The 24,211-nt window shown below is 41.9% G+C and overlaps 1 protein-coding gene across 4 annotated transcripts in view; it reads left to right on the plus strand.

Annotated features, from left to right (window-relative positions):
- The window catches only part of NUP214 (nucleoporin 214), a 92,012-nt gene that overhangs the window by 28,250 nt on the left and 39,551 nt on the right, over window positions 1–24,211 (plus strand). For all 4 annotated transcript variants that reach the window (XM_081065510.1, XM_081065512.1, XM_081065511.1 and 1 more), the window contains exons 18-24: window positions 1,379–1,482; window positions 3,305–3,487; window positions 4,172–4,257; window positions 4,348–4,431; window positions 12,754–13,017; window positions 13,808–13,969; window positions 16,920–17,016. In XM_081065510.1, coding sequence (XP_080921636.1) covers window positions 1,379–1,482; window positions 3,305–3,487; window positions 4,172–4,257; window positions 4,348–4,431; window positions 12,754–13,017; window positions 13,808–13,969; window positions 16,920–17,016 — 980 coding nt within the window. The remainder of the gene's footprint in view (window positions 1–1,378; window positions 1,483–3,304; window positions 3,488–4,171; window positions 4,258–4,347; window positions 4,432–12,753; window positions 13,018–13,807; window positions 13,970–16,919; window positions 17,017–24,211) is intronic.

Consider the following 24,211-nt stretch of genomic DNA (forward strand, 5'->3'; position numbering starts at 1 on the left):
TCTTGCTCTGTGTCCAAACTATTGTAAAAGAAAAGCAGACAGCTTTTGGGAGACACTTTCCCCCATTCAAAGAGAATCATTTTCTTTTTCACAATGCTAAGTAGATAATAATAGCTAGCATTTACTGAGTACATACCATGTACAAAAGAAAGATACTAGGACTACGCAAGTCTCACCACTAATAGACGCTGGACCTTAGAGCCTGGGCAGTCTGACTCAGAGCCTGTGCCCTTCACTGCTGCGCTGCAGCATGTGGTCCCTGCAGCTGGGTAAGTGGCCGAGGGAAAGATGGACAGAAAAGTACAATGTAGAACAGGTTGCTGTGGGAAGCAGCTAGGCCACAGAAAGGAAGTATTTGTGATGGGCCGTAAAAGAAAAGTTGTTTTCTGCTAGAGTTGGGAGAGCATTCAGAGGAAACAGCGTCAGCTAATGTCTAGAGGTGTGATTGCATTTCGAGTGTTCCAAGAAAGGGCCCTGCTGTAGTCAGATGTTAGGTGGAGTTTATTTTTGATGCTAAGGTTATTGCCCCTTTCTGGAATCAGCCTGGCGCTCTTTAAATGACGTTTTCTTTTTCAGTTGGGGCATATACCCTTTTCCAAGAATAATTTTGAAAATGCATTGTAACACAATAGGATCTTTGTACAGATGCAAAGAGCTTTCCCAGTCTACAGCACATGATCTGCATTTGTATGCGTATTGAATGGAATGCTTCATCGTTAGTTTTAATTTTTGAGAGCCAAGTGGGATAGCCGTGAGGGTTAATACTTGACCAAAATTTAACGAAAATTATTGCAGGCCTAAAATTAGTTAATAGATGAGAATTTTAATCATGGTAAATTCAATTTCTAGTGCTGATAACGATTCTTTGTTCTTCAGAAGAAATGAGTTTTTCTCAATTGGTGGACTTATGTGTTCTATCTTAGGAATAGATGCATTGAAAATTATTTTCAGTATTATTTTGTAGGATAATTTTGTCTGTAGGACAGTTAATTTTATGGTTGGGAGAGCAAAAACTAAATGGATGCGCTGTCGGGGTACTAACGTACAGTGGAAAATTCCTAGACCATGTTGAGATACTTCAGAGGAGCTGAAAAATGAGAACGAAGCAAGAGCGTTTGTTCCCTAAAAGCCCCCGGCCGGCACACCCGTTCTGTTTCTATTTTCTTCACGCCACCTCTCTGTCACACTCAAAAAGGTTGTTTCTGGTTTTCATTTTAATTACAATGTACTAATGATGATCTCAAAGCCTGTTATGTTGTCTTTGTGCATTATGGTTCTCAATATAAAAATAATTCAAAATCATTTTCGCTGTTTTCATACATCTTTTTCCAAGGTATTGGCAAACTGAGCTATGTGCCTTTTCATTTTTTTTTTGTAGGAAATTCGGCGCCTTCATCAGTATGTGAAATTTGCTGTCCAAGACGTGAATGATGTTTTAGACTTGGAATGGGATCGGCACCTGGAACAAAAGAGAAAACAGAAGTGAGCGAGGTCTCCCCCACTGCAGGGTGCAGCAGATACTGCTGCTGCCTTAGTAAAAGATGATTTAGGGGCAGTTATTAAAAAAACGCTACAGATGTTCATTCTCGTTGAGCCAGTCATTCTACTTCTAGAAATTTGTTCTGTAGAGATAATAGCCATGCTCACCACAGTTTACATAAAAGAATTTATGTTGCAGTACAAATTTTGATAGTGAGAAATTGGATCGACCCTGATTGTCCAGAAGTTAGAGGAGAGGAGTGGCTAAAACATATCTGGTCACTTTTTGTTAATATAGATAACTATAGCTATTGACCAGCATTTCTCAAAAAAACCATGTTAAATTTATTTCCTGTGTTACACGGAATGTACAAGCTACATAATGATAATGATTAGATACAATATATAAAGTATGGAAAAAGTAAGACAAAATCACACTGGGTGATCTCCATGTGGAGGTCTAAACATAGGAAAGAGGCTGGAACGCCATCTGTCAAAATAGTCACAGATATTGTTGTGAGATGGGTTTAAGAGGAATTTTTTCCTTTGCTTTTTTGTATATTCCAAATTTTTTTTTTTTTTTGAGAAAACGTTCCTAATTAGTATGGTTAATTAAAAGGATGAGAGGAATGATGACAAAGGTACAGGAAAACCTTTTACTGTGGTCTTCTATCCCTGGATATTTGGTTTTATGCCGTATATTTTCCAGAAGGAATAGAATGCAGTATATTATAAGAGCAGTAAAGTGCCCACAAGAAATGTGAAAAATGGATCAGCCCTCAAAATGCTCAATTTCTGAAACCGCTACATTTGTTTAATGTGATGAGCCATGTTAGGAGACGAACCAAGAAGTGATGTTTGTTTGTTTATTATGCTGTGGGATCTCAGAACCTCGAAGTGCAGCAGCGTGGGTGTGGTCAGGGGCGGGGCTACAGTGTTCCTCAACTTCAGTGAGCGGAATTAATCCCCTGTATTGTACTGTACTGTACTGTACTGTGCTGCGTGGAGAAAGGCTTTGTGCTCGACCTGAGGAATCTCACTTGGGGCGTAGGCAGGGGAAGGTAGAGGTGAGCATGACCCCTCAGACACTGGCTGGGGAGGTTCTGCAGCACCTGTCCCCTTAGACAGCTGGACCCCATTACACATTTCACCGCTCACTCCCCTCATTCTGAATCATGTGAGACAATGGCTTGACCTGACAGCCTGTACTTTCTGCTCTGCTTGGCAGGTGGCTTTTTTTAAGTCCCCTTTCTGCTGAGTTCAGGTTTTTAAACAATTCTCTAGCACGTCTGTGCTTTAGGTCCTTCTCTAAGTATGACCTTGTATCCTATTGAAATGCGTTTCTAACATTTCTCTTGAACTACCTTGTCTCGAGTATGAAAGGGAACTGTCCTCTTCTTGTTTTAGTTCTTTTGGGTGGGTTCCTCCTGCCGTGAAATCTGTGCTGTTCCATTGTTTCCTGACGGCTCTGTGAAGAGATGCCCATGGACTTTCAGCGAAGCCCTGGGCTTTTGCTTTTTCATCTGTATAGTTTACGTACAGACAGCACACATATCCTAAGTGTATAACTGCGTGAACTTTTCCTCTGTTAGGAGTCCGTCTGCCCTGACCTACCCTGGAGACGCGGGGGTTCTCCCTGATTATACCTGAGGCCTGGCCCGCAGGATCCTAAATTGCTCTTTCCTCATTACGTTTCGTTCTTAGTAGGCTTTTGTTCCCTTTTTATGTTCTAGTAATTTCTTGTAGTCTTTTTTTTTTTTCTTCTGTGGAAGGTCCCTTAACTGAAACCACTCACGTTTAATTCTTTTCTCATTGCTGTCAACAGGCGCCTGCTTGTGCCAGAGCGAGAGACGCTGTTTAACACCCTAGCCAACAACCGGGAAATCATCAACCAGCAGAGGAAGAGGTTGAATCACCTGGTGGACAGCCTCCAGCAGCTCCGTCTCTATAACCATACTTCCCGATGGAGTCTTCCCACGGCCGTTCCGTCCCAGAGCAGCAGTTACAGGTGTGCAGGAGAGCCAGCCTGTCAAAGCCGCTCGAACTCCATGAATAGGGCTGAATGAAGGAATGAGTGAGGGAATAAATGTTTGACAGCAAGGTGGAGTCGTCTTAAAGTGGTTCAGATGTCCTGGTTAGATTCCTCACCTTCTCTGATCCATCGTTCCTTCCCCTGAAGACTGGGGATAATAGTACCTGCCCCATGGGATTGTTGGAGAGGTCACTGAAGTCTAGGTATGCCCGGTGGGACGAGCAGGTGCTCAGGTGATGGCAGATACAGTAACAGGATTGTTGTTTTGTTGAAAATTAACCGATGGGATTAGGTTGACTGACTTGTCTCAAAGCTCAGATTTGTCACTTTGCTTGAGTGTGGAAACTTTCGGACCCTCGCAGTTAGACAGTTGACCCCTGAAGTTCCCGAGGTGGTTTTGTGTTTCTGCCTTTTGGCTGAATGTGTAGCTTTTAAATGCCCTTTCTGTTGAAGTCCTATCAGTGTTGTGTTTGCCGTAGGGGTGGTATATAATGTTGAGACCATGGTCTCTTTTGGGTTGATTGTACCAATTGGTCAGATTTCCTGTTTTTGTACTGGGGATGCTCTCATCTCTTGCACTTACATTTAGGATAGTGTATCCTCCGCCCCTAAGATTTCTCCGAGCGTAGTTGGTTTGTATGTAACACTATCCTAATTCAGTCTTGACAGTGACCTCGAAAGCCTGCGCGATGCTTTGTTGAAAACCACCATAGACTGTCACACTAAACCTTTGCCCAGAGTACCAGGTAAATGCATTCTTCCCAGTCCTCTAACTCTGTTTTCTTTCATCTGCCGACCGAGTCTTAAGCATTTATGAGTTCATGAATTTCTTGCAGCTAAACTGTCCCCTGTGAAACAGGCACAACTGAGAAACTTCTTGGCCAAGAGGAAGACCCCACCAGTGAGATCCACTGCGCCAGGTAAAGGGAACAAACAGGTCCTGCATTTTTAGCACAAACCATACAGTATGTGGCGTGGGAGTAGAATGGGGAGTGTGTGCCTCTGTTTTCCTTTTGGTTCTTAATAGGGGCGTAGAGAGAATGTCCCTGGAACCTGTCGTTTATGTGAATGTTGGAGCAGGAAGCTGCTTGTACACACTTGACCAAGCAGCTCAGGTAGTTGTTTCGGCTTTTGAATGTTTTCTGCAGACCTCAGGCTATGTGGTAGTTGTTCCCAAGGACCTGGGGAGGCTGAGCTGGCTCCAGGCACTGGAACCTCTGCTTCAAAGCTTTATTTTTACTGATTTGTGTGGGGTTTTGAGTGCGATTGTATTTGAAAAAAGGCTTCTTAAGAAGAAAGAGAAAACCCCACCGATTAGAGAATGATGGCTAAAAACATTTGCTAAAAAGAAGTGATATAACTGATGGGGAAAAAATTGTTTTTGCTATTATCTAGATATCTATCTCAGTTTTCTTTTTTAAAATATATGTTATATACAACTTCAGGTATAACTGGGCTTTGTTTTAGTGCCCATATCTGCTTTTTTCTTTAAATTCCTGTTTTGAGTCGAAATTTTTTTTTCTTTTATCCTAACAACAGATGCTTTTTGGTAATTAAAATTGCAGAAGGAAATTTAATTTAATCTTACTGTATCATGATTTGATTAGTTTTTCTGTAATCATGTAAAACTAAATTAGATAAGTAATAGTTACAGACAAGTGAATTTTATAGTAATCTTTTTCCTTATCTAAAGAATTCTCTTGGTAGATAATTGGAAAAATATGGAAAAGTATAAAGAAGAATAAAAATTACTATTATCCCTCAACCGAGATACGGCATCAATTATGTCATTTCGGCTGTTACTCTTTAACTTTTTTCTTTGTATATGTAAATTTGATTTTTTTGAAAATGAGGCTGGGACAATTATATTTATAATTTTGTGTCCTGATTTTTCCCCCCCATCTCCCACCTCCCTTACCACCACCACCTTGGTTTAAGCTGTTGTTTCTCAGTCTAGTTGTGTAGGACACAGCTCCCTGGCCCATGCTGGTATTATGAGCCTTGCTCTCCCCACCGGCTGAGGCAGTCGGTCGCCAGTCGTTGTTCGGCCGCAGCTCTCACCACTGCCGGCCGCTCACGCTGACCACCAGCCTCTCATGGCAGCACATGGTAGACGATGGCAGCACACAGCAGCCCACGGCTGCTCTCACCAACCTCCGGCTGCTCTCACCAACCTCCGGCTGCTCACGGGAGCCCAGCTCCAGGGAGAGCCGTTGTTCACAATCTTAGCTGTAGAGGGCGCAGCTCACAGGCCCATGTGGGAATCGAACTGGCGACCTCAGCGTTAGCAGCACGGCGCTCCAACTGTCTGAGTCAACTTCCAAGTCCTTACTACAAAACAGAAAACAACAAGTGTTGACAGGGATGTGAACAACTTGGAACTCTTGTGCACTATTAGTAGGAATCTAAATTGGTGCTGCACTGGGGAAAACAGTTTGGTGGTTCCTCAAAAAATTAAAAATAGAATTACCATATAATCCAGCAGTCCACTGTGGGCATGTATGTACCCCAAAGAACTGAAAGCAGGGGCTCAGATATTTTGTATACATGTTCACGGCAGGGTTATTCACAATAGCTGAAAGATAAAAGCAAGCCAAATATCCATCAACAAATGAATAGATAAGTAAAATGGGGGAAATCCTGAAAAAGGCAGGAAATCCTGATACACACTACAGTTTGCGTGAACCTGGAGGACATCGGGCTAAGTGAAAGAAGCCAGTCACAGAAGGACAAACACTGTGTGAGTCCACTTATCTGAGGTCCCTAGAGTGGTCGGATTCATAGAGACAGGAAGTAGATGGTGATTGCCAGGAGCTGAGGGGGAGGGCAAATGGGGAGTTAGTGTCTAATGGTACAGAGGTTCAATTTTGCAAGATGGAAAGAATTCTGGAGGTGGATAGTGGCGATGGCTGCACAGCCTTGTTGATGTACTTAATGCCAGTGAAGAGCATACTTAGTGGTTAATACGAAGTAGATTTCACATTATGTGTATTTTACTGCAATAGAAAAACGGGGGGAAATTTTTAAAAATTTCGTGAGCCTCCCTCTGCCTTCTGTTTTTAAATATTCTTTGAACATATGCCTTATAATGACTACACAATATTCTGTTGTATAAAGGCCATAATTTGCTTATCCAAACCCTGTGAATTTTATTGCCAAGATTTTACCCAGAAACCCTTGTTCCCAAATCTTTAACCACATCTCTAAATATATCTTGATCATAGATTCTTTAGAAATGAGATTTATGTAATTTAATCATTCATTCAACAAATATTATTGCCTACTTTGTTCCAGACGGTGATAAATTAGAGAAAGATGGTCTCTGAGCACATAAAACTTTTGATGAAGAAGGGAATACAGACATTAACAGATAACTGCACATCATACTGATGTAACATTAGGATATATTCTGTAGAGAATAATAACAGCATGTAAAGATTTCTAACTTTTAAAATTGTGAAGTAGAACACATACACAGAAAAGTGCACAAAACAGAAAGACTTGTCTCTGTCACCTCTCCCCAGGTTAAGAAACAGAACTTTGTCATTGCCACCTCGCTAGGCCTTCCTCTTGTGCACCCCCAATCTTCCTGCTCCCCAAAGGTACCACTGTCTGACATCTGTGGTAGTGTGCCTTTGCTTTTATTTGTTTTTCCTGTTGACATTTACAACTTATTTTGAAAAATTTCAAACCCCTATCTGTAAGAATAATAGTGAATGCCCACTTACCCTTCACCCATATATCCCAGTAATGTTTGCCAGATGGCTTTATTTTCCTCCTCACTCCCACACATGCACACATTGCTGTCATTAGTTTTGATGAACCGTTTGAAGATAAGGTGCAGACAGGACCCTTGACTCCTAAATATTTTGGCATGTGTCTTTTAAGAGCAAGGATGTTCTCTTACACAACCATAATACAGTGATCACATTTAGTTAATTTAACGTTGATTTAATACTATTACCTAATATGCAATCCATACTCACAATTTACCAACTACCCCCCTTATGTCCTGCACAGCCATTCTTTTTAAAAAATCTAAGATTCAATCCAGGATCGTGTATTGCATTAAAGTTGTCGTTCTGTTTAGTCTCTTTTATCTTTGCTTTTCTTGACAGTTTTGCTATTAAAGCATGCCTCCCCAAACACTGTAGTTTTGATTTGCATGTGCCCGGGGTCTTTGCATGCGGTGTAAGCCCATTCGTTCATCCTCTGCGTGGATTTCCCTTGTTTCACATCAGGTCTGTAAGAGTCATTCATGTCACTGGTGTAGCTGTTAGGTTTTGCCTTGTTGTTGTGTGGTATTGTGTTATATGAATGTACAGCATTTGTTGATCCGTTCTAATGGTGGCCATGTGCTCTGGCCAGTTTTTAGCTGCAATAGAATGGAATGTTGTTCTGAGCTTTCTTGTGCATGTCTCTTGAGCCATATGTACTGTTTTATCCGGTCACATGTCTTGAGTGGAATTGTTGGCTCGTATTCTGTCCATATACTCAGCTTTAGTAGATATTGCCATACAGTTTTCCTGAGTGGTTGTACTGATTTACACTTTTACCATCAAGATGTGAATATTCCAGCTGCCCCACACCCTTGCCCAGCTTGCTGCTGTCCATTTTTTTTCCTTGTAACCAAACCCGATCTTTTGTGACGTGCCTGATTAAATCCTTTGCTCATTATCTATTCGATAGTGTCTTACTGATTTGTAGACGTTTTTATAAGTTCTTGATTACCAGCTCTTTGGTTAGATGGGTTGCACATAATCACTTTGTTGCTGCCTTTTTATCCTCTTAATGATAACTTTTAGTGAACAGAAGTTCTTAATGTTAAAACAGATTTGTCGGCCTTTTCTTTTACACTTAGTACTTGCTGTGCTATTTAAGAAATCCTTCTCTATCTCTAGGTAAGAAAGTGTGTGCACTTTTATTACTGTCTACAAATGTTAATGTTTTGCCTTTCAGATTGAGATCTATCTAGCTGGAATTTATTTTTTAACAACTTTATTGAGGTATAATTTACATATCATAAAATTCCCCTTTTGTAAGTGTACAGCTTGATGTTTCTTGGTAAACGTATGGAGTTTTATAACCGTCACCACATTCCAGTTTTAGAATATGTTCATCACTTAAAGAGTTTTCTCATGCTTGTTTGTAATCAGTTTCTATTCTCCCTTCAGCATCCATTAATCTGTCTTCTTTCTCTGTGGATCTGCCTTTTGAAGAAATTGTGTGTAAATTGAATCATGTAGTCTTTTGGTTTGGCTTTCACGTAGTGTAATGTTCTTGAAGCTCACCCACGATGCGTACGTAACATGTATCAGTGGCTCGTTCCTTTTTATTGCTGAATAGTATTCCATTGTATGGGTGTACCACATTTTGTTTATACTACCAGAATTGATTATTGCATATGATATAAATGGCTCACGTGTCATTTTTCTGTATTTAGCTATCTGATTGTCTAACACTGTTCATTGAAAAGACTTCTTTCCTTTGTTGTAAATCAGTTATCCATAGACCGTGTTTCCCCGAATGTAAGACCTAGCCGGACCATCAGGTCTAATGCGTCTTTTGGAGCAAAAATTAATGTATATTACATAAGACCCGGTCTTATATTACAGTGGTACCTCAGTTTTTGAACGTTTTCATTGACGAACATTTCTGTTTATGAACGCCATAAATTTTATGGATCCGTGGTATTATTAGATAGTAAAATCCATGATAAATTTGCAGTTTTAGGGGTTGAATTTAAAGGTCTGGAATGGACCTTTAATATGTCATACTAAAATAAGACTGGGTCTTATATTAATTTTTGCTCCAAAAGGCGCATTAGGGCTGATGGTCTGGCTAGGTCTTATTTTCGGGGAAAGCTGGTACTCAACTCTGCCTTTTGAATGGGAAAACAGCCGCAGACAGTATGTAAAAAGGTGGGTACCTGTAGGTTTCGGTAAAACTTTTGTGAAAACAGGCAGCTGGCCTATGGTTGTAGTTTGTGCCGACTCATGATCTAGAATATTTTGGCTCTTCTTGGTGCTTTCTGTTTTCATATTCATATTAGAATTGTCTTGTTAAATTCTACTAGCTTCAGCCTTCAGAGAATAGTTGCAATTTTGATTGGGATTGTATTGAATCTCTAGATCAACTTGAGAGAACTGACGTTTGTACAATATTGATCTTTCAGTTCCTAAACACGGTATGTGTTTATTTGGGTCTTTACTTTCTCTTAATGTTTGCTGCACGGAGGACAAACATACCTTTCGTTAGATTTATTCCTAAGAGTTCGACTTTTCTGATGCTCTTACACTGGTGGGGGCTTTCCCCCTAAATCGCATGTTTTATGTTAGGTGTGGTATATGGAGATGCATTAGATGCTTTGTACGTTGACTATCCCCATCTTGGCTAAACTCATTTATTCAAATAATATGTCTAGTTATTTCTTCGACTTTCTAAGGAAACAGTTATGTCCTCCAGAGATACTCACACTTTTCTTTCTGCCTTTTCAGTCTTTGCATTTTATTCTTCTTGCCTTATTTCCCTGGTAGGACCTTCACAGCAGAGTCCAGTGCGTGGGCATCCTTGCCTCGATCTGCGAGGGAACACTTGCCGTGGGTCCCCATAAGGTGTGGGGTCTACTGGATCTACGGAGATGATCACAACGTCTGTCTTTTTTTTTCTTCCTGTTACTGTGGCTTTCTGCCTTTCCTAATCTGAGCTACCGTGTTTCCCCGAAAATAAGACCTAGCTGGACAATCAGGTCTAATGCGTCTTTTGGAGCAAAAATTAATGTAAGACCTGGTCTTATTTTACTATAATGTAAGACCGAGTCTTACATAATTAAAATATAATATAATGTAACATAATATTTAATGTAATAAAATACCGGGTCTTACATTAATTTTTGCTCCAAAAGGCGCATTAGAGCTGATTGTCCAGCTAGGTCTTATTTTCGGGGAAATAGGGTAGTATTTAAGCAGAATAAGATTCTTTAGGTTTCAGTGGGCCCCTGTTTCTAAAGTCAGGAAGGTAGCTGCATCCTTGGTCACAGTAGGGAGTGGTATTTATCAGCTGTGGGGGCAGCACCGTTGGGAGAGGAACCTGTCCAGGCCCCTGGCCTCTGCAAGTGAGCATGTCCACTGCAGCTTCCAATTGATGCATCTCCCTCCCCCCAAAGCCCGTGAATGGCATCAGAAAGGTAAGGAAGGAAACAGAGAACCCCCAGGTTATATCAGACCTTGAAAGTTACATAGTTAGGTCGGTTTCTTTCTCTGTTCAGTTCTTAATGGTGATGACTCTGAGTCATCTTTTGTTGCACTCAGGAAATAGGATTTTAGAGAAACAGTGGAGGTCATTGTGGCCCCAAGAGGCTCTGAGGTTTCTAGTAGCTTTCTATGGATGCCATAACAAGGGATCACAAGCTTAGTGGCTTCAAACGCCACTTAGGATCACACAGTCGAATGGGTCAGAAGCCCAGGCGCGCGGCCGCTCCCCTGGGCCCAGCGCTCAGGGCCCCCAGGCTGAAGTGGAGGTGTTGGCTGGCTGAGTTCTCCCGAAGGCCCCAGGGAAGCTCCCACTTCGACAGTTCCTTGCCGCCATGGGACCGAGGGCCTTCTTTCCCGGGGTGCGCTCCAGCCCCCTCACCTGCGCGCCGACCGCAGCACACTGAGTCCTGTGCGTCAGGTCTCTGCTGTCCCTTCTGCCACATCTCTGACTTCCGCTTTGGCTTCATTTCTCTGCCTTTAAGAGCTCGTGAGATTTCACATTGGGCCCCCCGGATAATCCAGGCTAACCTCTGTTTGAAGGTTGGTGGACTAGTAACCTTAATCATGTCTGCAGAATCCCTTTACCATCTGATAGAACCATCTAACAGCATAACCCTGGGTGTGACCCCCGGGAGCACAGGCCATGGCAGCAGGATTCTGTCAGGCACGGGGTTCAGTGTATTAAACATGTACTCGTTCAAGCCAGGTTTGAATTCTGGCCCTACCACTTACCAAGTTCATGACCCTGGGCAAGTTACTTAACCTTTCTAAGCGTAAAGACAGAGAAGAGCAATTTCTAATGTGTAGGTAATTGTGAAGATTAAATGAGAGAACGTGGATAGATGCTTTGTGCAGCGCCTGGCACCATGTCAGGTCTTACGAGCGTCAACTGCAATTTTACTGCCGGTGCTGGTGGGTAGGGATGGAATTTCGAGGGCGCCTGCTACATAGGGACTTGCATCAAAGTACCCTGGCTCAGTGCTGTCCAGTAGGACTTTCTGTGACGATAGAACTGTTCTGTGTCTGTGCTGTTCAGTAGAGTAGCCACGTGTGGCATCGGGCCCTTGACATGTCGGATACAACGGAGGATTAGAAGTTTTCATTTATTGACTTTTAATTATTTTTAATTAAAATAGCCACAGATGGCTAATGGTTACCAAGTTGAACCGCACAGGCTAGCACATAGCATTGGTTTTCAGTTGCATTTGCTTGTGTCACACTTAATTGTGACAAACAAAATCTTACAGAGTGATATGTCTATAGGACAAACAAGTCATAAATAGTAGTGGTGCTGTTTCAAATAAGTTGAGGAGGAGAAAGGGCTGGGATTTTTGGTTTTTGTGTCTTTTCCCAGTACACAGGCAGTCACATGCATTCCGAAATTCATGGTAGAAAGTAAAATGGCATAAAGCATTACTTCATTGTTTATAGAAGGAAAACACGGGAGGTCAGGATTAGTTTCAGTGATTTTTTTTTTTTTTTTTAACCTAATGATGGAAAGGAATCATTAGATTTCTCTGGAAATGTTTGAGGCAGGACTGGGAACCTTCTTTTTTCCCAGTTTGCATTAGGCTTGTTCTTAGAAATTTATTGTTGGGAAGTGACAGCAACAGTGTGACTGTTGACTGTACTGTGGGAGATTGTCTGTTCTGATATGTTATTATTCTGCCTGCGAGAACTGGTGAGGGCTCAGCCTCCTGCTTTGTACCAGCATTCGTTCTGTCTCTCACTTCACTTTTTTTTGTCTGACCATCAAAACGTCCTTGTCCTGCACAGCTCGGTATTTCAAAGCCCCATTTGAGCAGAGGACCCCCCACCCCGCCCCAACCATCTTGTTCACTTTTGACAACAGCTGCATCCACTTAAAATAAGTGGATAATAATTAAATCGTCTTTACAAACTGGATATTTCTCTGTCGACAGTGAAAATTGCATAGCTTTTGGACTTGCTTCGAGTTGTCTGACTTGTGTTTTGTCGTGGGCTTTGTAGCCAGGCTGACGCGGTCAGCCTTCCTGTCTCAGAGGTATTATGAAGACTTGGATGAAGTCAGCTCGACGTCATCCATCTCCCAGTCCTTGGAGAGTGAAGACGCACGGGCGCCGTGTAAAGACGACGATGCCATGGTCCCGGTCGCGCGGCACGCCCCCGTGGTCCGCACGCCTGCCATCCAACCCGCTCTCCTGCCCCCGGCGGCCGCTCCTTTTGCTAAATCCCACCTGATGCCTGGTCCCCCGGGTGTGATGGGAACTTCAGGTAAGGAAACAGTGAGACAGGAAACTCTTTTTTCCCCTATGAGGTTTCTAACACCTGGAGGAAGAGCAACTGGATTTTATGTCATCACAGCATCAAGTTGTTGGTTCCAGCCCGTTGTTGCTAATGTTCCAGAAGTTAGAAGACAGATTCAAAGGAGACATGTTCCCCTTGAAAGCCGTGAGGAAGAAGAGACTAAAGATTCACACTGTGACAACTTTACTGTTGAGTCCAGCTCGTGTCATTTTAAACAATAAGCAGGTCTTTTCAGGAGTAAAAGGAGGTCATTTGCCTCAGTACAAAGCATCGTCCACACACGTGCCTTTCCCGTCCCAGCTCATTTCAGCTTGTTGCCTTTCGCTGTGTTCTGCCTCAGAACTCCTAGCCGTGGTGCCCCCTGAAATGACCTGTGTTGTACTGTCACGCCCTCACTTCAGTGTCAGGAACCTGCAGTGAAGTGACTTCTGACAGAGACCAAGCAGCGCGCATGAGGCACTGGGATGGAGAGGCTGTGAGAGGAGAGCAGGGAAGTGATCGGTGTTGGCCTAAAAGTCAGCTCTTGATCAGCATCAGGAAATGACCATGTCAAGGAGTTCAGGCAAATTGCACGTGGCGTCTTTGAAAGCTGTAGGTGCCAGCCTACGGTTTATAGGTCCTTTTCTATGTTAATGCTTAAGGATTTATAATCTTAGCATTTGCCCCGCAACCTAACATGCAGAATTGACCATTGTAACTTCCATGTTTTCTTCTTCTCTGACCTACTCTCTCATTTAATTTTTCTTTTTCCCCTCAGTGTCTACGTCTGCTAGCAAAATCATTCCTCAAGGGGCTGATAGCACAATGTTCGCAACAAAAACCGTGAAACATGGTGCACCTGGCCCCTCCCACCCCATCTCAGCTTCCCAGGCGGCCGCTGCCGCAGCCCTGAGACGACAGATGGCCAGTCAGGTGCCAGGTAAGAACTGTAGTCGCACACCTATGCAGAGGCTGATTAGGAGCTGTCTGCATCACAGGCCAGGATTGCAGGTGCCAGGAAACACCTGGCTCTTTACTGCCCTTCAGAAGAGAAGACTGATGTGACAGCCCTGTCTGCTTTTGGGGCAAAGAGTTCTGAGAAAGCAGAGGCCAGGTCTGCAACTTTTGTCTTTTGCGGGAGGTGTTAGATCTGCCACATTCTGATAAGTAGGAAATCTGGGGTTTTTTTTAATGAAGTTGTGAATCCCTCCTTTTGAATGATGTCTGCTTTAAGTTCCAAATTAATCTTTGCAATTAGATCACCTAATAACACTCAGAGTGTCTCCTCAGCCACCCCGTAGTAGTGTGCCCACTTTGCTTTTGAGTAACGTCAGGTTCAGAGAGGTGAAGGTGACCCGACCAGTAAGGAGCAGAACCCGGACTCCAACCCTGTGCTCATTCTGTTGCCGTACAGCTGCTTAGGACTGCTAAATGCGGTCTCTGATGAGCACCTGCTCTTGTGTCAATGGTTTGTGACTGTCCAAAAGTTTCTACAGTAGGATTTCTAGGTACTTGGCCTCAAGAACTTCCGTTATCACGAGTTACCAGTTTGTACAAGCCAGTGGTTCTCAACAGGAGACTATTTTGCCCGCCCGCCCACCCTCCCAACAATTGGCAGTGTTGGTGGTATTTAGTGGGTAGAGGCCAGGAATGCTACAAAATAAATTATTTTTATTTTTATTTCTTTTGCATATCATGGGTCACTTATTAAAAGCATTACAGTTAGCAATGATTTACATTTTATCTTCCATGATAGCGGTTTTCAAAGAAAAAAATGACATACCAAAGAAAAGCAATACATTTACAAAGTCTATAAACTGCAAGGCTACTTTAGAGATGAGGTAATGCTGATTAAGGTTTGTGGCCAAAGTAACAAAAGTCGTTTAATTTACAAAAGGTACCTGATTCTCTAGCTTCTCACTTCTGTTCATCTCTTTATTTTGTTAGTACCATTGCATTACAAGACCACAAGACAATAGCACTGTAGTTCTGTCTGACAAGAACCCTCCCAGTAGGTTAATTATCAAAGGGTTAATTACCCTTCATGTTCAGCAGCTGCCTCATTATCGCCGCACCTTGGGACAGAGGCCTTCGCACTAAAGTGCAGATGGCCCATGTATGGGTGTGTGTATGTGCATGTGTGGGAACCCCATGCCATCAGAAAAGGGAACATGAGCAAGTATGACATGTATGGGAAATGTCACCTTGACCTTCACAGCAAAAAATTAAAATTAAAAAGTTAAATATGTAACTTTATACTTCCGTTACGTAGCACCTCCTTTCGTTAGTGCTACTCAGTTATAAACCGCTCTTAATTATAATACCGGTGACACCAAAAGAAGAAACAGCATCACGTAAGTGTCCTTAAAAAGACATGATCACCTCTCAAACTTCATCTCTCCTAGGGAGAATAATAAATAATGTACTGCACAATACTTAATGACCAAGATACCTTTGACACACCTGTATAACATGACTTGGCCGTTTTCTTTTTTCTGCAGAAAAAAATCTTATGCACAGGTAACCCCCACAACAAAGGATTATCCAGCCCCACAGTGTCAGAAGTGCCAAGGTCAACAAACTCTGTTGTAAATCAAATATTTTCTTTAGCTGAATAAAATTATTTTTTAATTTTATCACTACTTAGTACACATGCCCACTTAGACAGCTTTTTTAAGACTAAAAAGACATGGTTTGATTTAGACAAATAAGAATTATCATTATACAGTGATAAAAGATTTCTAAGAAAAGTTCAGATGCTAAAACCCTTATCAAGGCATCTAAAATAGATATGATGGAACATAAACAAGATAACTTTTCAAGGTACCTTTGAACCTTCTGAAAGAGTAGACTCCTTTGCAAATATTACTTGGGCCAAGCAGAATCTTAGCATTTGGTAAACAAGCCCAAATCAAGCTGATAGATTTGATTATTTATAAAGGTAAAATCTGCCGGGATTTAGGATTAGTCCACTCTCAGCAGGCGGTGTGTGACCTCCGTTATCATTTTGGAAACAGAAATTTCTAAGGTGTGGGAACTTTTTGGATGTAAAAGATGAAATTCGTGCAGCCGTAGGCAAGATGTTCAGGGTGCTTCTCTGAAGGAGGGTGTGAAACGGGCTGCCACAAACCCGCTGTTCTCCCTAGGCTGCGGCTTCCAGTTCTGCCAAACGTGTAGTGAGAAGAGACCCAAGAGCTTTGCGCAGGCCTTCTTCTGGTTAATTATAAAATACCAGTAAGTCTTGGAGTGCAGTTTTAAATCATAAGACACACACAGAAGAGATGTGAAATGGATAAGTAGGTGTCAGATCAGTTCCTGTTGCCATCCGTAATTCAGGCCCCTCGGCCTCTTCCTCTGTCTGGCCAAGCTCCATTTTCCACATTTTACTCGGTGTGCCTATCTCCCTAAGCCATGAGCTCCTTCAGAGAAGAAACAGAATCTTAGACATTTTTGTGTGTTCCCAGCACCTCACAGCGTCTGGCAGTAATAAGCCCATGTGAAAGGATGGTTGAGTGGATGAGTGGACAGATGGCAGGAATCCTTAGTCTGAGTACTCCTGGTCCTCGAGCTCTTTCTGCCCTTTTCCAGAATGAGCCGGCACTGTGGCAGCTTTCTCAACTCTGCTCTGCAACATCTGGCCAAGGAAGCCTTTTCCCCAAAACTGTACATTTGATTAAATTGCACGAAACCTCATCTCATAATCTTTTCTGAATGGAGGAGGCCGGGTGGGTGTTCCACTGCACACAGGGCTGCAGAACTGCCGAGAGTAGATTCCTTCTTGTGAGATTGCATCCTGCCTGAGTTTGTGTCCTAGTCATTCTTTTATACGTGGCTAGACTTCTCAATCCTTCCCTGAAATTAATATGCCTCTTTGTTCTCTATTCAAACAGCTGTAAGTACTTTGACGGAATCTACTTTGAAGACTGTCCCTCAAGTGGTAAATGTGCAGGAGTTAAATAATCCTTCATCCGCCTCTGCAGCCATCGGGTACGTTACTCCTTTGCGTGCGTTTCAGCCAGTAAATTAGTCAGTAATGGCGGTGGACCGCCTGCAGGGGGCAGCACTGCCGCTGCTACCGTGGGACTCTTCCCAGCCTAGCCTCAGGTTGTAGGAGGGCTGGACAGATAATCTGAACACCCAGCTGGGTTTCCAGGAAATTGTCCCCTTCATTGCCTCGTAAACCTGTAAAGTCTGTGTTGCTGATGCGTACTCAGTAAGCTGTTTTGCCATATGTAAATCTACATGTGGTACATGGAAGGGTTAAGTCCGGTCGTAGGGCTGGAGTTTTGTTTTTCTTTTTAATATTCTTGGGGTTCCAGAGTTGATACTTCAGTTCTAATGCGGACAGTTGATTTTGAAAACTCATGGTGGTCCTGAGATTGACAGTTTCCTCTCTCCAGGCATTTCTGTTCTTTCAAGGTTCTTTTGCCTTTTGTATGGGGAAAAAACCCAAAAACCCAGTCTTTCAAAAGGCAGCAGCTGTTTGGAGACTTGCAGCTTCTCTTCTGTGCCACATATGAGGGCTGGGTCACTGCTGCCAGAGCTTCCTTTCTTTAGTCTGAATCTCTGCTTAGAATTCAGGGCACTGGCCCCTCCCCCGGGTCTGGGCAGCACGGCTCATTGAATGCGCCTGCCCTCTCGCTCTGTAATCTCTTTAGTCCAGCCAGCCTCCCCTGTGGCACAGGGGAGGGCCAATGGGCACGTCCCCAGGCCGAAGGTAGGGATCGTGAGGACCAGTGTCATTCAGGGAGCTCGTGCCTGGGGCCCGTGGTTAGTCCAGCAGCCAGAAGAGCAGCCGCGGACCTTGTGTTTTTCCACATCTCCCCTTCTCTCCTGCCAGCCCACCTCCACCCCACCCCCGTACGCCTTGTCCTGTTTGGGTTTCATCAAGTGGCCCTGCTCTGCTAGTCCACTGGCCTCTTTTTTCCACATTGGTCCATTGATCAGCACTGCCTGTTCCAGGAATTTCTTAGTTATCTCAGGGCCTCGCTAACAGCCATAAACAAGCCTACCCACGTTCATATCTTGCAGTGACTTTGAAGCTTTGGTATGCTGTTTAGACCAAGATGGCATTTGTGGTTGTTGCAAACTTCTCAAGGGAAAGAATTATGCATTAGAGTTTGGAAATTGTAGTCAGATTCCGAGTGTAGGGAAGGCAAAGGAAAGCCACTGAAAGGCGAAACGTTACCTAAGGGGAAAATCCAGCTTACTGGGGAGAGAAATGTGGTCTGGTTTTTCTGAGATATTTTAGCCACTAACCACGTCTGAGAAGCATCTCTTGGTGTTCACTCTACCTTTTCTCAAGCTTTGTTTCCCGCGAATGGTTCGCCTTGAGCTGATCTTCGACAAGGGCTTTGGTAGAGGAGCAATTCGGAGCTCGCCCTTTTTTCTGACATTTAACTTTTTCTGAGTAGCATCTTACAGAAGATTTATTATAAGATGAGGTTAGTATTCCTGCCATTGGTATATTTTATGTTCATTGGCTCCATCCATTATATTCACGGACTAACCATCCTGTTGAAGGAAGAAGGTTAGTTTGAAGCAAATTCATGGCTATTTAGACTCCTATCCAGTGCTTGGTCACTTGGTTCATCAGAGTCTTATGGTCTCGATACTGCCCTAAGTTTTAAGGACACAGGAGTAAATAATACACACAAAGTACTGCTTTTATGACACATACATTTTAGCAGGAAGACACCAGCCAAACTACCAATTCCACAAGCAGTTACTTAGTTGCAGTGTAGTAAGTTCGATGAAGGTGCTGCCAAAGCAGATGATGAGGCGATCTGATTGAGCCTGGGGTTGGTGAGGAGACGGTGTTTTAGCTGAAAGTTGAACAGGGGCTAGAAGTTGCCAGGCAGAGTGCAGAGAAGAGTGTTGTGGGTGGAGGGTGCAGAGCGTGTGGAAGCCCCAAGCTGGGCAAGGGCAGAGCTTGTTTGAGGCGAATTTGGAAGAAGGCCCTTGAGGCCAGAGACCTCGCAGGAAGTGGAGCGTGGAGAGTGGGGCCGAAGGAGGGAGGATTTTTGGTTCCTTTGTTTTTACCACAACACACCAAGCAGATCATCCCTTTATGGAATTTTGGCGTTCATTTACTCATTTTCTTCAACACATACTTAATGAGCTCTTTCTATATGCCACACTCTGTTCTAGGTGCTAGGTATAAAACAGTTTACAGGACAGACCAGAAAACAAAAACCCTGCCCTAGTCACAGAGAGACAAAGGATAAGTGAAATAAATTAGCAAAATATATAGTGTTTTAGATGGTATAGGGATGGAGGAGAAAGTTAAAGTAGGAAAGGGGTTTAGGGCCTGTTGTCTGGACCGGGGTTGCAGATTTAAATAGGATGACCAAGTAAGGTGCTTCTTATACGTGGTTAATGACTAAAATATCTCAGAACAACCAGACCATATTTGTTTCACCATTAAACTGAATTTTCCTGTCTTATGTAATATTCTGCCTTTCAGTAGCTCTTGACACTTGATAAAGCCGAAAAGGCCAGAGAGCAGGTCTCAGGAATATCCTAAGGACAGAGCTCCAAGCACAGGGCCAGTAGTGGGTGCGTGTCTGGCAGGTTCAGGAAAGCCAGGTGGCCACTGGTGGCTGGAGCAGATGATGAGCCCTGGACATGAGGTCATGCTGTGAAGGCGGGCTGGGGGCTCACGTCAGGTATCAGCTAGTAAGCCTGGGTCAGGGCCTGACCGACCATTGATGTTTGCTGAGCAGTTGAAGGATCTGATTTGGTTTGTGTTTTGTTTTGTTTTTTTATTAACTTCAACAAATTTTTTTCAAATTGAGGCATAGTTTACATACAGTAAAATTGACCTTTTTTTAGTGTAAAATTCTTGATGAGATTTGTTTGATAAATGCAGATAATCATATACAGCCTGTGGTTTTAGCAGGAAACTTCTGGTTCTTATGTTGAGAATAAATCAAAAGGACTGGAGTGGGGACTAGTAGAAACAGGGAGAACAGTTAGAAAGCTTCTTCTTTTCTTTTTTTATTGTGGTAAAATATGCATGTGACAAAATTTACCATTTTAACCATTTTTAAATGTACAATTCGGTGACATTAAGGACATTTACAGTGTTGTGTAACCCTCGCCACTATTTATTTCCAGAACTCTTCATTATCCCAAACAGCAGCTGTATCCGTTAAACAATAACTGCCCCCTTCGCCTTCTCTTCAGCCCCTAGTCTGCTTTCTGTCTCTAATAACATGCCTGCTCTAGAGACCTCACATAAGTGGAATCGTGCAGCATTTGTCCTTTGGTGTCTGGCTTATTTCATTGGAATTTTCGAGATTCATCTATGTGGGGGCACATGTCCGAATTCCATTCCTCTTGCCGCTGAACAATGTCCCACTGTATGTGTATACTCCACTTTGCTTATCCCATCATCTGTCGATGGACACTTGAGTGTCCCCCCTTCTTGTCTATTGTGAATAATGCTGTAGTGACCATTGGTGTACAAGTATCTGTTTGAGTCCCTGCTTTTAATTATTTTGGGTAGTTTTAGGAGTGGAGTTGCTACTAGATTAAGTGGTAATTCTGATTAGCTTTTTGAGCCAAAAATGGTTCAAACTGTTTTCCAAAGTGACTGCACCATTTTACTTTCCCAGCAGCAGTGCCTGACGGTTCCAATTCTCCACATCCTCACCAGCATTTGTTATTGTCCATCTTTTTGATTCCAGCCATCCTACTGGGTGTGAAATAGTCTCTCATTGTGGTTTTGATTTTGAGTTTCCCTAATGGCTAGTGATACTGGACATCTATTCATGTGCTTGTTGGCCATCTGTATCTTCTTTGGAGAAATGCCTGCTTAGATCCTTTGCCCATTTTTTATTTAGGTTATTTATCTTAATTGTTGAGGTGTAAGATTCTTTATCTAGTCTAGATTCAAGTCCCTTATCAGATATATGATTTGCAAATATGTTTTCTGATTCTTTGGGTGGTCTCTTACTTTCTTGATAGTGTCCTTTGAAACAAACATTTTTGAATTTGATGAAATTCAGTTTATTTTCTTTTATTGCCTGTGTTTTAGGTGTCATATTTAAGAAACCATTGCCTAATCATAAAGGCTCTTAAAAGATTTATACCTATGTTTCCTTCTAAGTTTTATAGTGTTAGTTCTTACATTTAGGTCTTTGATCCATTTTCGGTTAATTTTTGTAAATAACGTGACGCTGTAGTCCCAACTTCATTCTTTCACATGTGGCTATTCAGTTGTCCCAACACCATTTGTTGAAAACACATTTTCCCCCATTGAGTTGTCTTTGTGGTACTTTTGTCACATTGCTTGGGTTTTGAATTTTAAACCCATCTTTGGTAATGATATGTTGCCCTTTTTATATATGGTTGGATTCAATTTGTTAAAATTTTGTTAAGGATTTTTCCATCTGTCTTAATGAGGGATATTGGTCTATAGATTTTCTTGTAATGTCTTTGTTCGCTTTTGGTGTCAGAATAATGCTGGCCTCATAGAATGGGTTGGGAAGTGTTTCTCCTCTTTAGTTTCCTGAAAGAGTTTTTGTTATTATTTCATGCATAAATATTTGGTAGAATTCACCAATGAAGCCATCAGGGCTTGGAAATTTAAATTTCTTTAGTAGATATAGGACTTTTCAGCTTGTCTACTTCTTGAGTGAACTTTGGTAGTTTTGGTCTTTCAAGAAATTTGTTCATTTCATTTGAATTGTTGAAATTATTGACATGTAGTTTTTCATAAAAAATAGTCGCCAGTTATTTTCCTTTTAGTGTGTGTAGAATTCAAACTTATTGATCTCAGAACTAGCTTTTTGTTTCATTGGGGGTTTTTTCCTCTTATTTTTCTACTTGATCTTTATTATTTCGTTTTTCTGTTTGCTTTGGCTTTTATTTCCTCTTCTAGTTTCTTAAGGTGGAAGCTAAGGTCATTGATTTGAGACCACTCTTTTCTAATTCAGGCATTTGGTGCTATAAATTTTCCACTAAGAACTGCTTTGGCTACATCCCACAGATTTTGTATATATTATGTTTTCATTTTCATTCAGTTCAAAATACTTTTGAATTTATTCTTTGGTTATTTTTATAAACCTCTGGGTTATTTAAGTGTGTTATTTAGCTTCTAAGTAATTGGACATTGTCTAGGTATCTTTTTGTTACTTATTTTAATTCTGAGGTCAGAGAACATGCTTTGTATGACTTGAATCCTTTAGATTTATTGAGACTTCTTTGATGGCCCAGAACTGGGATCAGTAAAGTGTTTCTCAAAGAGCCATAGTAAATATTTTAGGCTCGTGACCATATGGTCTCTGTCGCAACTACTTCACTCTGCCATTGTAGCCTGAAAGCAGCCATAGACAACATGTAAATGAATAGGCATCACTGTGTTACAATACAGCTTTATTTACAAAAACAAAAACCCAAAAAAATCAGGCAGCTGGCCCTTGGTCTGTAGTTTGCTACTCCTGACTTAGAACATCAGTCATCTCAGTAAATATTCTGTGTGCACTTCAGGAGAACATGTTGTTGGTTAGAGTGAAGGTTGTTGATAGTGTTGTTTAAGTCTTCTACATTCTTAATGATTTTCTCTCTCCTTATTCCATCAATTATTGGAGAGTGCTGTTGATTTTTCAACTCTAGTGGATTTGCTTATTTTCCTTGCAGTTTTACCAGATTTTGCTTCATGTTGAATGAAGTTCTGTTAATTAGTTGCATAAATGTTTAGGATTGTTTCATGCTATTGATGAGATGACCCAGTTATCATTACAAAATGACCTTCTCTACCCCTGGTAAGATGAATTGCTCCGAAATCTACTTTCGCCTATAGTATTGTAGCCAGTCCAGCTTTCTTTGTTTAAATTCTGTTGGAATTGTTTTTCTCCGAAAACCTGATTTTACTACTCTTAGTGACCTGTATGACTCCATTACTCATTTCTAAAACATTGCTCCAGTGGTGCCAGTAATGTAAATGTCATTTGTAGACACCTGCCGTAAATATATGTCAACATGACGCTCTGTTAGAGTGCTGTTTTCCTTTTGTGGTCCTTTGAGTTTTTGTTTTCAGTTGTAGAACAGAGCATGTCAAATGAATTTCTGGTCTCTTTCAGGTCTGTATTACTAGAGAGTAGAACACAGTCATCCAAAATACAATAATTCCAAATTTGGCTTTTCCATCCTGAACATTTTTAGCTGTTGATTTCCTTTGATTTGGTTCATGATTCTGCACAAATCTTTGAATATGTTTATTTGGTAGCATGCTGTTCTTTTCTGTTTGCTCTTGGATCATGGTGGATCCGATTTAGTCAGTTCGTTTGCTAGCTGATTGCACTGAACAGCCTTTCTCTGCAGGGTTGTGTAGGTACTGTGAGTCCTAATTTTATGTGTTTGGGATTTTAGGATACCCAATAGATTTATAGCATTATCACAAGTAAATAGAACGATAATTGTACTCAGTCTGTTTTTGTTCATGATTTAATTTGGCATCATGTCTTAACTAAGTTTTGGGTGGAAAAAATATTCCAAAATTGGGTAACTTGCTGCTTTTGTTTTTATTTCTAGTTTGTGGGTTTTTTTTTTTTCTTTTCTTTTCTTTGAGAAAGCGTGGAAGATTTTCATTTCCCTTGTGTTTCTGATGAGCTCAAATCATTTCTCTACCCAAGTCTGCTATGTCTGCCCAGGGATTTCTCAGTCCCAGTGATCTCTCGCTCTTACATTCCTTTTCTCTGTTGGAGATTCACCAGAGGTGCAGGGGAGCTTTGTACCTGTGTATCTGCTTGGTAGGACATCTCCGGGGAGCAGGGATGTGTTTCTTCGGAGACACACATCTACAACTGCTTCTGTCTTCAGTAGAAAAATAAAGGGGGTTTTGTTACATTGAAAATAACTCCATTTTTTTCTTGTCTCAGTCTAATAAAGTTTGTTTGGGAAAGTTCCTCTGTTATTCCCACAGAGAATCTGGAGGTGCTTGTAAGATTGTTGTTAATTTTTTTCTGTGAGGCATAGGCTTATTTTTGTCTTTCCTCTTCCAAGTGAATTTTTTTGATGGAGGAGTGTTAAGCCCCCTAACTTTAGGGAGGGTTCTAAAAAATAAAAACAGAGCCTAGAGCTACTGCTGCTGGACAGACCATCAGAGTAGTTCAGGACTGAGGACAGATAAATTGAAAAAATGGCTCCCAAGAGCCATGAATGGAGCCGCCTTCTG

This window comes from Rhinolophus hipposideros, assembly GCF_964194185.1.
Source record: "Rhinolophus hipposideros genome assembly, chromosome: 11".
In the NCBI taxonomy this organism is placed as follows: Eukaryota; Metazoa; Chordata; class Mammalia; order Chiroptera; family Rhinolophidae; genus Rhinolophus; species Rhinolophus hipposideros.